Source organism: Acanthisitta chloris, unplaced genomic scaffold (assembly GCF_000695815.1).
Source record: "Acanthisitta chloris isolate BGI_N310 unplaced genomic scaffold, ASM69581v1 scaffold2111, whole genome shotgun sequence".
NCBI lineage: Eukaryota > Metazoa > Chordata > Aves > Passeriformes > Acanthisittidae > Acanthisitta > Acanthisitta chloris.
In genome coordinates, this window is record NW_008657507.1 from 75,517 (window position 1) to 90,546 (window position 15,030).

The following is a 15,030-nucleotide window of genomic DNA, read 5'->3' on the forward strand; positions in this document are numbered from 1 at the left end:
GAGTGTGACTTTTTCCTCCTTTTGACTCACTTTGCTGTTACTGGTACCTTGATCTATAGCAAGGCTGAGCTGCTCTTGCTCCCTGTGACCTCCTCAGTCCATTTGGGGGTCACCATTATCACTCATGTCTTGCAGTCCTGTTCTTTGGAGCTCCCAATATCAAATGTGCTGCTCCCTTTGCTACTCAGCAGCTTTCCCTGCCCAAGTGCTGCTTATTTCTAGAGAATCACAGAATCATTAAGGTGGGAAAAGTCCTCCAAGACCACCAAGAAAAAACCTGTGACCTATCACTGCTTTGTCAGCTAGAGCAGAGCACTGAGTGCCTTGTTGAGTTGTGTCTTGGACACCTCCAGGGATGGTGACTCCACCACCTCCCTGGGCAGCACATTCCAAAGTTAACAACCCTTTCCATGGAGAAATCCTTCCTGAATCCCAACCTAAACCTCCCCTGGTGGAACTTGAGGCTGTTTTCTCTCATCCTGTCCCTTGTTCCCTGGGAGCAGAGCCTGATCCCACTTGGCTGCACCTCCTGCCAGGGAGTTATAGAGAGCAGAAAGTTCCTCCTGAGCCTCTTTTTCTCCAGGCTGAGCCCCCCCCAGCTCCCTCAGCCTCTCCTCACAGGACTTACAATGACTTCTATGAAATCCTTTCCCTTTTTCTGCACGTCTTTGCAGTTTCCTCAGCACTTCACTGACCTTCCCAATGGATTTGTGCGTGAACAGAGAAAAGCAGCCCATGCTGAGGTCCTCACTGCCCTCCCTGGAGGCTAAGCTGACCTCCATCAGCCAAGGCCATAAAATTCCCTCAGCTCCTGCAAATGCTTCGAGTTACAAAGCAAGAAGCATCTAAGGAAAAGGCAATTGCCAATTGCCAAACGCATTAGGAAGTGATATGCAACTTGCTAACAAGTTCCAGGCTCAGTTTTATGGCCACACTTCCTCCTAATTGCCAGAGGGAGATTACAGCTAATGGAGCTCTGTCAAGTCAGGGCCCAAAATCTGCCTAAGAGAAGGGCAGAGCTTTGCTTTAGAGTGTGTTTAAATAGCCATTGATCCAAACCAGGCAAGTTTTAGTGTGCACTGGGAGGGGATTGCACTCATCAGACCTGTTGCTGTGCTGAAACACTTACACTGAGGAGATTGATCACTGCACAGCTTCAAGGACCTGCTGGAGAAGATGCTGAGGAGGATAATATCCCATCAGGGTTCTGGAGGAGAGGGAGGCACCAGGTCCTCTTGCTTCCCCTGGGGGTAAAGAGAAAGAACTTTTGCACCAGGAAGGATTTACAGAACACAAAGGATGTTCTTGAGACATTTAGGGTTGAATGGAGAGGATTGAGACTCCCAGAATCTCCTCCACAATCCTCCTGCAGTGATGTATCTCCCATGGGTGGGCTGAAGATCTTGTTCCCATATTCCTCCTACTGCTGAGCTTGAGTTTACTTCAACCAACAGCAGAAATGTAAAAGGAGAGTGTAAAATTCAGTGGTAAGAGAGGAAATTATTACAGCATGAAAAAAAATAGAACCAAGCCCAGTCTGAATTTAGCCTTACATATGTATAATTTCTATATCTGTAATATAAGGCAAGAATGTAAAGTTGGAGCTAGATTTATAGACACAGCCACTAATTGACTTTGGATTCCTGTTGGAATTGGGTTGGTTTGGGCAGAGCTGAGTAAGGTCTGTGCTGACCCACCCAAGTGCTGCAGGCAGGGGATGATGAACCAGTATTTATTGCTGCTGAAGTGCTGAGTAAGTGTTTGGCTCCTGGGAGCTCAGCTCTGCAGCTGGAACTCGTGGCGCTAAGAGGCTTAGGAGCTCTGCAGGGCTGGAGCCTCAAGATTTCCTCTGCTGAACTTCATGGCTCTAATCAAATTGGTGCTGCCCAGGAGGTTTGGGTGGAGGAGATGCTGTTCCCTGCAGCTGGTCTGATAGATCCATTCTGGGGTTATTCTTTTCCCCCCAGTCCTGGTGGAAGTTTGGCAGAGACCTGAAGGATTTCTAGCTATCCCACAATGCCTGAAATGTGTTGACTCAGAACACACCAGCACTGAGAGAGTGCTGAGCCAACAGGCTGTGCTGCCCTGAGCTGCTCCCAGGGTCATCTTACTTGTATTTAAGTCTCCTCTCGACCTTTTGGCAGTGATTTGATATGATGCCCCAGAGGTTTATGAGCCAGCTGGATTCAGCTGCTGCATTTGCAGTGGTTAGGGATGGGAGAGATGTGGCCAAGACGTGTAGAAAGGACTTTTTCTTCTTAGTTTCTCTCTTCGTTGTTGTGTTTCCTCTTTAAATCCTTTTGTTTTCCTCATTCCTAGAGTCCCAGAGGGTTTGAGTTGGAGGGAGCTTAAAGCTCATCTCATTGCAAACCTTGCCATGTGCAGGGACACCTTCCATGAGCAGGTGGAGTTTGGGACTAGATGGTCCCTTTTGTATTCATTGTGGGAATAAAGAGGTGTAGGAAATAGAAACAGCCTTTTCCTGGTTCCTCCAAGTTCCTGTGTGATTCCATTAGCTTTAACTAGTTTAAACCACGTTAATAGAAGTACAAAATGCTGTGGGTGAGGTGAAGTGTTTCCTTGAGCCTTTTCTGCCTGGGAACATGTGATGTCCTCAGGTATGGTCCAAAGTCCTCCCAAACCTTTCATCTTGGAGATATTTTTACTTCCAGAAGTTGAGGTTTGCTTCTTGCAGCTCTGAACTGCTCCTTTTCCTCCAGGGGTGAGGGAAGCAGGGGCAGAAATTCCCCCAGAAGCCTGGGAGAAGGGTGACCTCGCTGCTGGGTGTCTGCAGGGAGGGTTTGCTCTTCCTAGACCCTCTGGGTCCCAATTTCCTCACCCACCACCTGGAGACAAAGAGCTGCTGCAAAATTCCTGCCCAAACCTTTGCTGCTGAAAAGTGCTGGTTTTGTCAAAATTCTCTCTGCATGATTTGATGGAGAAGTTTTGAAAGATTCCTGTCAACTTGTTTCATTTCAATAATGTCAAAACACTTGATTTTGGTTGTTCTTGTTTGGTTTTGACTCGTGTTAGTCGAACGTGGAAGTGATTTGCCTTTAAACATTCATCAGGAGGAATGTTTCAGTCTTATTGAAGTAACATGTTTGGAGATATCCAAATCACTCTGGCTTTTGTTGGGTTTGTGGGGGTTTTTTTGGGGTGGAACTTGTGCCCTGCTAAATATTTCATGGCTTTTCCTGCCTGTGACAAGAAAAGCAGGACCCAGGGGGGTTTTGCTCAGGGCACAAAATGGGAGTTGTGGAAAAACAGCATTTCCTGACCTCTGGAAGGTAATGGAACGTGGGAGCTGTGTTTGCCTGCTGCTAACAAGGAGATGGTGGAAGGTGTGAGCTCTAATTCTCCTTTCTCTGCTGTTCTTTTTCCCCTACAGTGTGACAGGACAGGGTGAGGAGGGAGGAGAACACTTGGTGCCTCCTCAGCCCCTGAGCTACCTTTACTCTCTCACAGCAGAGGCTCAGAAGGCTCTGGTTGGACTTGGCTTGGCTGCATTTGTTCTGATCCCCTGAGCATGTCCTCATTTCACCAAAGCAATGAATATTCTGAGCACTCAGAGCTCTCTTTAGCTCCTGCCCCGGCTGGAGCCACTTGGTTTGTCCCCTCTAGAGTTCCTGTCATCCTTGTCCCTCCAGAGCCACCAGCCTGAGCACAGGGAAGCACTTTGGGTTTGTGGTGGGTTCTTGGCCTTGTTGAACCTCATGGCAAAGCTGCCATGGGCCCCAGGAGGATGAGGCTGCTTGGCTGGAGTCAGGCAGGAATGGTTGGTGTTGGTGTGTTGAGTTTTGCTCTTCTCAGTGGAAGAGCAGCCTGGGAATTACTGGTCCATGAGAGTTGGGTGCAGGATGGGCTGGGAGAGGAGTTCACACTTGCTCCTTGTTTTAAGCAGTGGCTGGAATGAGGTGTCTAGTGGCATGGAATCATGGAATCCTAGACTGGTTTGGGTTGGAATGGACATTAAAGCTCATCCCAGCCCAGCCCTGCCATGGGCTGGGATATCTTCCACCAGCCCAGGCTGCTCCAAGCCCCATCCAACCTGGCCTGGAACACTCCCAGGGATGGAGCACCCACAGCTGCTGTGGAAAATCCATCCCAGTGCCTCAGCACCCTCCCAGGGAAGGATTTATCCCTAATATCCAACCTAACCCTCCTCCCTGCCAGTTTTAAGCCATTCCCCCTTGTCCAGCCCCTCCAATAGTACACAGACATCACCCTGTGGCACATCAAGCCATGGAAGCTCTTAGAGATACATGTCTGAAATGGAAGAGCAGGATCTTGAGCCAACTCAAAGTGTCATCACCCCCAAAATCATCCTCTTCTCCCAAGAGGAGAAAACCCTACAGGTATGACCTGCAACACAACTCATCCTGCCCAACAGCAGCACCCAGGGTGGTGCCAGGACCTCCAGCAGCTCCTTCCCCAGGCACCCAGCAGCAGCTGGGGCTGCAGGTGAGAGCTCCCTGTGCCACCTCTGGGAACTGCTAACTCTGCATTTCAAGACTTCAAGGTGTGGGAAGGAAAGGAATAACGGAGATGAATTTTTTAAAGGCTGTTGACTCGCAGCAGAAGGTGTTAGCAGCTTCCCATGTCTCTGTCGGGGACACAGTGATAAATGATTCAAACCCACTTGTTCCCCTTTGATCTTGGCACTATTTCTTGAGTTTGAAAGCAGAATTTTCTATTTCATGAGATGTACTATTAGCCTCCTGCATTTCTGGGGGGGGGAGGGAGGAGGAATATACAGTTCAATGCTGCTTTACCATCCAAACTGGTTCATTTCTCAGCCTTTCCATGCAAGTGCAAATCTGACCCATTTGGGTTTTCAAAGTCTGCAGGGAGACAGGTAAATCCTTTCAGCGAGAGGCGAAAAGTGAAAGCTGTTTTATGAAAAGTTGAATGTTAATTTATGTTAAATTATTTTTTTGGGGGTGGGGGATGCTTCATTACCTGCCAAGGCCTTTTCAGCTCGAGCTGCATTTCTCAGCCTTTCCATGCAAGTGCAAATCTGACCCATTTGGGTTTTCAAAGTCTGCAGGGAGACAGGTAAATCCTTTCAGCGAGAGGCGAAAAGTGAAAGCTGTTTTATGAAAAGTTGAATGTTAATTTATGTTAAATTATTTTTTTGGGGGTGGGGGATGCTTCATTACCTGCCAAGGCCTTTTCAGCTCGAGCTGCATTCAGCAGAGCAGGACAAATCCACCTGTATCTAAGTTGCCTGAAGTCAGGATGATAATGAGCTGCTTGTTGTTATTCAAAGCAAATTGGGATATTAGATGGAGCCATGCAAATCTCAGCCTCTGCGAGGCTCCTCTGTAAAGAAAGTGTCATAAAAGAGATTTCCAATTTGGTGTAAGAAATTGGAAATGGGGAGGAAAGACAGCGAGACTGATCAGAGATGATGGGGATAACAGCCAGGGAACGTGGAGGGAGAGCAGTGTGAGGCAGATAACTAATGTGGGAGCACTAAGGGAGGTGTTGAAGGAATGAAGTTTGGGAGCTAATAGTGATCCAGAGCTGGGGCTGCTTTGGAAATGGAATTGTACTGAGCAAGAGATAACAGAAAATTGGGTCTGTGATGTATTTGAAGTCCAAATCCCCAAGGAGAGGGGGATTAGCTGTGTGTCTGTGGCAGCTGGCTGAGGTGGGACCATGGGCAGGAATGGGAATGGGCATGGAGGGAGAGAGGGCAGAGGTGAAATCAGCAAACAGCTGCTGTGTCCTTGGGCCAGAGGAGCTGAAGATCTGGTCCTGTTCAGTGAGACATGGTTTGTTTGCTCCACAAATCCTTGGAGCAGCTGCAGAGCTAAAACTACTCGGGATCACTGTGGTTTTCATTTAGTTGGGATTCACACAGAGTCATGGAATGCTTTGGGTTGGAAGGACCTTATAGATGTCTCATCCCACCCCTGCCATGGGCAGGGACACCTTCCACCAGCACAGGGATGCTCCAAGCCCAGTCCAACCTGGCCTGGAGCACTCCCAGGGATGGAGCAGCCACAGCTTCTCTGGGAAACCTTGTACCAGAGCCTCAGCACCTCCCAGCCCAGTGAAGCTCCCTAATATTTAATCCAAATCCTCCCTCTTTCACCTTCAAGCCATGGATTTCAGGCCGAGGAGGGGTTGTAGGAGGGAAGTGGCACAGGAGGGGGGTTGTCTCCTCGGGCGTACCACGTCCTTGCTGGCAGCACTCAGTGCAGGTCCTGCAGCAGCTCAGCCTCAGAGCCTTCCCACACACAACCTCTGTGTTCTGTCTTCCAGAGATCGACCAGCAAATCCTCCCTCTTTCACCTTCAAGCCATGGATTTCAGGCCGAGGAGGGGTTGTAGGAGGGAAGTGGCACAGGAGGGGGGTTGTCTCCTCGGGCGTACCACGTCCTTGCTGGCAGCACTCAGTGCAGGTCCTGCAGCAGCTCAGCCTCAGAGCCTTCCCACACACAACCTCTGTGTTCTGTCTTCCAGAGATCGACCAGGGCAGCTGTGGTGACCCCGGGATCCCAGCCTACGGCCGCAGAGAAGGCTCCACCTTCCGCCACGGAGACAGCCTCAAGTTCGAGTGCCAACCTGCCTTTGAGCTCAAGGGACAGAGAACCATAACCTGCCAAAAGAGCAGCCAGTGGTCTGCTCAGAAACCAGTTTGTGTTTGTAAGTCAGTGAGGACACAGCTCTGGAGCATCCCCCTCCACGTGCTGAGGTGTTGCTGGGAGCTTGGGGTGTGCTCTGTGCTGCTGCACAGCACTGGGAGAGCCAAGTGGTGGCAGAGATGGCACCCAGTGGCATCTGCACTCAGCTAGAGCTTTGGGGAGAGTTTGGTTTGATTCTGGTCTTGGCAGGGAAGGGATGTGGACCAGAGATGTGGAGTGGGGACTAGGGATGTGGAATGAGGACCAGGGATGTGGAGTGAGGACCAGGGATGAGCAGTGGGGATCAGGGATGTGGAGTGAGGTCCAGGGATGTGCACTGGGGACCAGGGATGTGGAGCAGGGACCATCACTCAGGTGGAGACCTGCACTAGAACTATGTCCTCTCCCTGCTCCACACCTCTCCTCTAGGGATGTGCGGACCAGGGATGTGGAGCAGGGACCATCACTCAGGTGGAGACCTGCACTAGAACTATGTCCTCTCCCTGCTCCACACCTCTCCTCTCCCTCTGCTCTGGTCCAGGTCCCTTCCAGAGAGCCATTTGGGCTCCAGGACAGGAGTCATGGACACAGCCCCAGCCCAGATAATAATTGAAACCTTGATTCTATTTGTGGCCCTTTAATTTCCCTCATTACCTGGCACTCTCCAGGCTCCCTGCTGCTGGGCCTCAGCTTTTAATTTGTTGCATGAGTTCTCAGCAGAATTGGGATATTATGCTCTCTGCAGTGAGTAAGGATAACATTTGGGGATGTAAATGGGAGTTACTGCACAGTCCCTGTTGGGTTTTAATGCTTCCAGTGTCCTTTGAAGGTGTGTTGGGCTATTTGCTTTATTGCATTGACAGAACCTTCCCTCAGAAACAATGTTGGGTTTGGACATTGCCAAAACTCACAAGAGGAGCTCTGTTTTCCCCTGTTGGCCACAAGTAAACTCTTCTGGTTTTGTCTTATCTCTAATTAGGGGAATGTGTTGAGCTCTGTGCCTTGGGGCAGGTTCTGTGGTGCAGGAGTGAGACTGAACAAACCATAGGGAAGGAAAATCCAGTTGAGGACCAAAGTGTGGGGGGAATGGAGAGGCAGAAATGGCATTTTTGAGAGGTGTGTTCACTGTGCAGCTAAAGGGACCTGCTGGGATAGACTCCAGTGAAAATTCTCCTCTGTAGTGTGGCAGGAGTTAATCCACACCAGGGAGATGACAGAGCAAACCTGGTCACTGCAGAGCTGGATCAGGGCCTGGAGCAGCTGTGGGAGACACAAGGGTCATGGGAGAAAGGGGAAAACCTGTTTCAAGCAAGTGCTTTTCCTTTCAAACACTAATTTAAGCTCTGAGAAATGTGTGTTTGGGCCAAGGAAGCAATTCCTCTGTGAGTTCTGCCTTTTCCAGGTGCCACCACTCCCTGTTTGGTCTTCTCTGTAACAAATCTGCTTAGAGATGCTGATGACAGTGGAGTTTTCTGTGCTTAATATCAGAATTTGTTGTGGTTTTCTTTTCACTTCCCAGAATTTCAGTTGACTTTGAACAGCCCATGGTTTGGTTGAGGCTCTGGCAGTGAATGTAATCCTCTAGTTTAGTGAGAGTAAATTTCTAATTTGTGCCCAGTAAGAGATAACTGGGACATGGTAGTATAGAAATGAGACTTTCCAGTAAAACAGGATTCTTTTTGTGTCAGTAGTTGTTGATCAGGGGCATCAGATCAAGGCAAATCAAGCCCCAACCCATGGAAAGGAGAGCACAGCATGAACCTTTCAACTGAAGTAACTCCATTGTACTCTGATTTCTGTGTGTCTTCACTCTTTTGGGTGTTTATGAAGCAACAAGGCAACATGTGGGAGTGAAAAAAGGCATTTCCTAGCCCATTCCAGCCCTTCCCTCCCCAGATTGGTGTGTGACTCACCCCCTTCCCTCCCCAGATTGGTGTGTGACCTAGCAGAGAGGACATGGCACGATGGGTAACCTGCCAGGAAATCTCCAGTGGGATTAGTCAGGACACTCTGTAAATGTTTGGAGACCATTGAACGTCTTGGGCACGAGGTGGGAAAAAGAAGGGAACCTGATTTATGTGCTGCTGGTCGGAACATGCAAACAATTCTGTGCTGACTGTGGCCACAGGTGTGTGACAAATGCTGCTGGAGATGAAGCAGCACATGGTGATGTGTCCTGCTGGCCCTGCCAGTGATTTATGGGCAGGCAGAACTGGTGGAGAGCTCATTTCCTGGGGGTTCCTATGACAAAGCAGCACAAACTGCTTCACTGATACATCTGCTCATGCAAAGGGACCTTAATTCGTGGCTCTCTGTGCCCTTGTGATAACAGATCCTCATCCTCCATGGTGGCTCTCAGGGGGAACACTTAGGGCACTTGGGAAGCTTTGCAAGACCTTCTTAGTGTGTCTTCTCCAAACTCTTGACTCAGCAAAGTGTCCCTGGCCTTGTGGGGTGTGTTCAGGGTATCTCTGCTGGGCTGAGAGACATGAAACAGCTACTGTGGAGCTTGGTAACGTGTGCAGGGGTGGATGGGGCAGGACCATGTGTGTGTGCTGAGCTCAGTGTGTGCTGCTGTGGGATGTGGCTGTTTGGATGTTTTCTGCTGTGCAGTGTGGGTGATGTGTGGATACTGGAGCTCTTTGTCCCTCCCTCTTCTGCAGCATCTCGCAGCACCCGAATCAGCTTTGTAGTTGCTGCTGTTGGCTCTAAAGTTGCATTTTCAAAGCCAGAGAACATGATGTCTGTCACAGGCTGAGGCTGTTCTCATACCCAGGACACCTCAGACGTTGCTTTCGTGCAGAGCTTGTTCCCTTTTCTCTGACAGCAGCAAAATGGGCTCAGGAGATGTCGTGCAGATAAATGTCACCGGAGAGGAACATTGTGCTAACTCAGATGAAGTTTGTGCTCTGCTGGTGGCAACTCGTGAGGGATCTAATATTCAGCCTGAAGTTTGCAGCCACCTGTGGCTGAGGAGATTATTGAGCTGTGGAGTTGCTCAGTGGCTGTGCTGAGGCTGATGACGGAAGGTGTGGAGATGTTGTTGGGCAATGTGGTGTTCCAGGGGTGCCATAACTTCCAAATCCAGGCTTGGAATTGCTGTTTAAACATACTCATGGGCAGTAGGGCCAACCTCATGCTGATTTTCTGTTTACTGTTGCAATGGAAGGTCCTGCTACGAGTTACTTTCTGTGACCCAAAGGAGTTTCACGAGGTTTACGTGTACTTGCCAAGGGAGGGAAGAGCAGGGGCATAGTCCTGGCAAGGGGTTTCTGCAGCAGCTCTCTAAGTCTTAGGAGGTTCTTTGTACTCTTCTTCCCCAGCAGAATTTCTTCCCTCCTTCTCCTCCTCCTCCTGTCTGTCCCCTGTGTCCTACAGCCCCCTGAGTTCTCAGTCCTGGCTGAGTTTGCCTTGTGCCAAGCAGTGAGAGATGGTTGGGGCATAGACTGGGGTGACCAGAAATGTCCTTTGGAACCACCTCACTGAACACAGGCAAAGCTTTGGCCTTGTTTCCACTGTCCTCTGCAGTTGCTCTGGGAGAGTCTTGCTGAAAATTACTCCTTGGTGATACTCATGTTTAGCTCGTTGCTCTCAGACTTAGAAAATTGAGGTTTTTCTGGACCCGTTGCGTGTTCTGCTCTGAAACCAGCCCTGGGGAAGTGAAACTGGGTGGCTTAAGCATCATAACCCTGAGGGTGGAGGTTTGTTCAGTGACCTGAGTCTCTGTTTGGTGTCGTTTGAGCTCAGCTCCAGGTGAGCTGGGGCTAACCATGTGCTCGTGCCTGTGTGCCACATGCAGAGGCCACAACTTGGGTTCTGCTGGTTCTCCTGCTCCTCCAGACACTTTCCATCTGCTGCTCTGACTCTTGCTCTTGCTCTGCTCTTGCTTTTGGCTCTTCATCACTTTCCAGTGCTTTGCCTGTGTTGTGTTGCTGTAAACTCAGCATATCCCAGCCCTGCTCACAGCACTCTCATGCATCACACCCCTCTGAGCAGAGCAGAAGGCATTTCCCACAGCATTTCCAGTTGGAATTATGTTAAATTGAGTGTTTCCTTCCCTGGCCCTGGAGCAGATGTTATGCTTTCTTCCCCTCTTGTTACTTGAAAACCTCAGCCAGAGTCCATTTCTGCTCAGTGCTCTGCTCAGCTCTGCTCTCTTGTCTGTTAGGAGCTGCTTTGCCTTAGCAGCAATACAGAATCTCTTCTCCTGAGCTCAAAATTCAGCTGTCAATTGGGCATTATTGTCTTTTCCTTTTTCTTTTCCTTTTCCTTTCCCCTTGCATCTTTCCCCTTGCATCTTTTCCCATGCATTTTTCCCTTTTCACTCTTCTTTTTCATTTCTTTTCCCCTCTTCCTTTTTCCTTTCCTTTTCCTTTTCACTTCCTTTTCATTTCCCCTTTTCCTTTTAAGTTCCTTTTCATTTCCCTTTCATTTCCCTTTTTTTTTCTTTGCATTTTCCCTTTCCTCTTCTTTTTAAAGTTTTTTCCTCTCCCTCCCTCCTTCCAATTCCCTCCCTTTCTGCAGTGCTGATGGAACACTTCGTGTTTTCCTTCCCCTGCTCCATTGCCCTTGTTTCCTTGCTGTCCATGCAGTGAAATTTGGAAGAAATGCAGGGATTCTCTCCATTTTATTCCCAGCCTGTTTGCCATGTGGATTTATTTTGGATTGATGCTTTTTTGGACACCCTGATAGCCCTTGGCACTCGTTAGCTCTGCCAGCCACACTGGGACAGGGACTTGGTGGTTGACCTTAACCCACCCAGACATGTCACTCCTGCTCAGCAGAGCAGCAGGTCATGTCCCACATGTCACCTGTGACCACTGGTCATGTCCCACATGTCACTTCTGCCCAGCAGAGCAGCAGATCATGTCCCACATGTCACTTCTGACCACTGGTCATGTCCCACATGTCATTTCTGCCCAGCAGAGCAGCAGGTCATGTCCCATATATCACTTCTGACCACTGGTCATGTCCTACATGTCACCTGTGACAGCTGGTCATGTCCCACATGTCAATTCTGACCAGTGGTCATGTCCCACATGTCACTTCTGACCAGCAGAGCAGCAGGTCATGTCCCATATATCACTTCTGACCCCTGGTCCTGTCCCACATGTCCCCCCTGCCCTGCAGATCACATCCCCCATGTCACAAAAGCCCTGCCAGGCCATGGCCTCGGTGCCTGCTGAGCCCACTCCAGGCTTGGATGAGCTCTGCAGTTGTCCAACAGATGTAAGTCCTTGAGGATCCATCACCTCCTCTCCCTGCCCTTGATCCCAGGGGTTCAGAGCAGCAAAGCACTGGTGAAACCCTCCTGATGTGCAGCCTGGCAGGGAGGGAGGCAGATGAAATGCAGACAGGATTACCCTGATCTCTGTATGCTTGTGGGATTTGGAGCTTTGTTAACAACCTTGTTTCACGCTTGCAGCCATGTAAGACTGTTCCCTTCTTAATTTGCAGCAGGGCACTTTGTCTCTGAGCCCTTGTTCCACAGCCCTTCAGACAAGCACTGAGATTTCAACGTTTGCTTAAGCAGACAGACATGCTCAAGTGCTGTGCTGGGCAGGGATCACTTCAGCACCTTCTTAATGACAAGGAATTGGGTTTAAGAGTCCCCCAGGAGCTCCTCAGGCTTTTTTTCCTGATGGTGTAACCTCTATGAAGTGTTTCCTTTTCCCTTCCTGTGGCTGTAAGAGAGTTGTGGAGTCACTTCTGCTGCTCTTCCTTGAGAGATGTCCCAGATAAGCTGCACATCTCCAGCATCCTGCTTGTCACTTGAGCTGGGAACTTCCCATGGTGTCTGTACCTCCATGTCCACCTGGGTCAAACCAGAGCCTGTTTTTTAACTTGGTGTTACTCTGTCCATGAGTTCTGACTGGGAGCTGTAGAGCCAGAAGAAAGAGCCTCCCACTGTGAGCTGCTTCTCCTTGTGTTCTCTGGGTTTTATCATGGGTTGTTGGGGTTTTGCAGTCCACAGGGATGAGGCTGTGACCCAGCAGATGTGTCCAGCTCTTGTGTCCCCAGCAGGGAAGCTCCTCCTGCAGAGCTGGAGTGGAGGTTGTCACTGCTCTCAGGCCACCTCAGTGTGCCCACACCGACCTGGGCTGCTCCCAGCTGTGCTCTCAGCCCTGAGCAGGAGGCTGCACTTTGTTGGGTTGTGTCCATGCTGTTATTTTACTGATTTGAACCAGTGGAACTGCTGCCCTGAAGGGGTTTTGTGCTGCTCCAAATGAGCTGTCCTGTGCCAGGGCATCTGGCCGTGCTCCTGACAGCAATTGCTCAGCAGGGTGGTTGGATGGTTGCTCCTGTTCACGAGTTTCAAGCTGAAATGCCACTCGGTGGGGTTGGCAGGAGAGGAGGTTGTCTCTGTGCCCTTCCCCTGGATCCAGAAATGGGACTGTGCTGTGTGTTGTGTTGGAGTCCCTACCTGGACTGTCGTACTCCCTTGTTCCTGTCTTACTGAGCACTTTCCATATGGGGTTGGTGTTTCATTAAGCTGCACTGGGACATTTCCAAGTCACAGCTGGAGTTGATGTGTTGTGTGAGTTTGGCTTTCAGGCTCTTTCCTGCAGAGCTCAGGTGTGGCTGAACCTGCCCATGCTCTGCTCTGCAGCTCCACACTCTGGGGGTGCCTTACCTTTTCTGGGGTGGCAGCACTCACCCCTCACCCACCTGGGGTGCCAGGGCTATGTGGCAGAGCCCAATCCCAGCCTGATCCATGAGGAATCTCCAGTGTGGCAGAGCCGAGTCCCAGCCTGATCCATGAGGAATCTCCAGCCTGCAGAGGCTGCAGGGGTTGGCAGGCAGCTCTGAGTGCTGCAGCACAAGAGGAATGTGCTGCCAAACCACAACACAGCAGCCTAGCAAAGGTGCAGAACAGACCTGCTAGGCTGTTTTGGGAGCTTTTGCCAAAAATAAAAAGGCAACTAAACCTCCATCTTCTCGTGGACACAGCACAGAATGCCAAGGGAGACTGCAGGGGTGGGGAGAGCTGTTTAAATGGGACAAGCAGCGGGAGAGGATCTTGTTTTGGTGCTGCAGCCTTGGAGCAGCTCCTGAAGAGCAGAGAGCTGCAGGTCCCTGGCAGAAAACAGCCCAACCCTGGTCTAGGTGGATCAGCAGCTCCCAGGAAATTCAAGAAACTTCAGCTTCTCCCAGTAAGTCAATCACTGCTCCTGTGTGAGTGGATGGAAACCAACCTGCTCTTCTGTGTGCACAGAGATTCGTGCCCAGCCTGCTGGAAATCCAATGTTTTCCTCAGGATTTGGTCCCCTAGACCTGCCTGTTTTCCTGCTTGCCATTCCTCTCAGCACACCTGCTGTGCCTCCCCCAGTCAGCTGCTCTGCCAGACCAAGCTGAAGTGCTGGTTGCTCTGAAAGCCAAAAACCTCCCAGTTAATATTTGCTCTAAAAGTCCTTCCCTCACCTCCCACTTGCCCTGCAGTGCCTGAGGGTTTGAAGGAGGAAAACTCATCGTGATGCAGATGTGTTTCTTGGAACAGCAGGAACAGAAAGAGGAAAAGACAAAATGTAAAGCACTTTGCTTCCCAGCTGGAGCAGAGCCCTGAGCTTCCAGCCCTGTCAGCTCTTTGGACACTGCTTCCCTGAGTGAGGGATGCTGCTTATTAACCAGCCTCCTGCTGAGCTCCTCTTTTTCCAGTCCATCACCAAGCTCTGCCTAGGGGGAGAACCTTCTCAAAAAGGAAAGGTAAGGCAGAAAATCCACTGCTGTCTCAGAGCTCTGTCCCAAATGAGCCGAGCCTGTGGAACGATATCTGAAAGCTGAGAGAGAGAGAAGTCAGGAGTTTCTTTAGTGTTTCCATGGAGACTGAAGTGATGACAGTGATTTCCTCTCGGTTTGCAGCTCCTGGACTTGGTGCCTTTGCTGTTCCCAAGCATTGCAGGGGCGACCTCTCCTTGGGACCAGCTGTGGAGTCTCTCAGGCGTGGGCTGAGCAGGGATGGAGTGTCTAGGGCCACCAGTCATGGCCCTGCAGGAGAAGAGATGGTTGGGAGGAGGATCTGGGAGGATCTTTGGCAGCTTCTTTGGAAGGCAGATGAACAGAGAAGAAACTTGGGAAGAGAAAAGAAGCTTTGACTGGTGAAACAACTGCAGGAATTGCTGCTGGTGAAGATCTCTCAGTGCCCAGCATCACCCACAGGGACATGGGGCAGTGTCCCCTGCCACAGCCTCACTCAGCTCCTGAGCCAAGAGGCAATGAGCTTCTCCCTCACTGTTTCACTGCCCTAAATCCACAGAGAATCCTGCTGATGGTTGTGCTGACTGGGCTAAATCCCTCGTGCTCGTGGTCTCAGGACCTTTGCTCAGTGCTCTCCCCACTGTGATTTATTCTGCTGCATCTGAGAAAGGGATTTTTTTTTCTTTGTGCCTTTTGATCAG

At 50.2% G+C, this 15,030-nt stretch overlaps 1 protein-coding gene across 1 annotated transcript in view; it reads left to right on the forward strand.

Moving 5' to 3' along the window:
- LOC103811740 (CUB and sushi domain-containing protein 2-like) overlaps positions 1-15,030 on the forward strand; it is a gene marked incomplete at both ends in the record, with an annotated part of 122,466 nt that overhangs the window by 75,345 nt on the left and 32,091 nt on the right. The window contains one exon of the mRNA XM_009084730.1: positions 6,474-6,656. Within this exon, the coding sequence (XP_009082978.1) occupies positions 6,474-6,656 (183 nt within the window). The remainder of the gene's footprint in view (positions 1-6,473; positions 6,657-15,030) is intronic.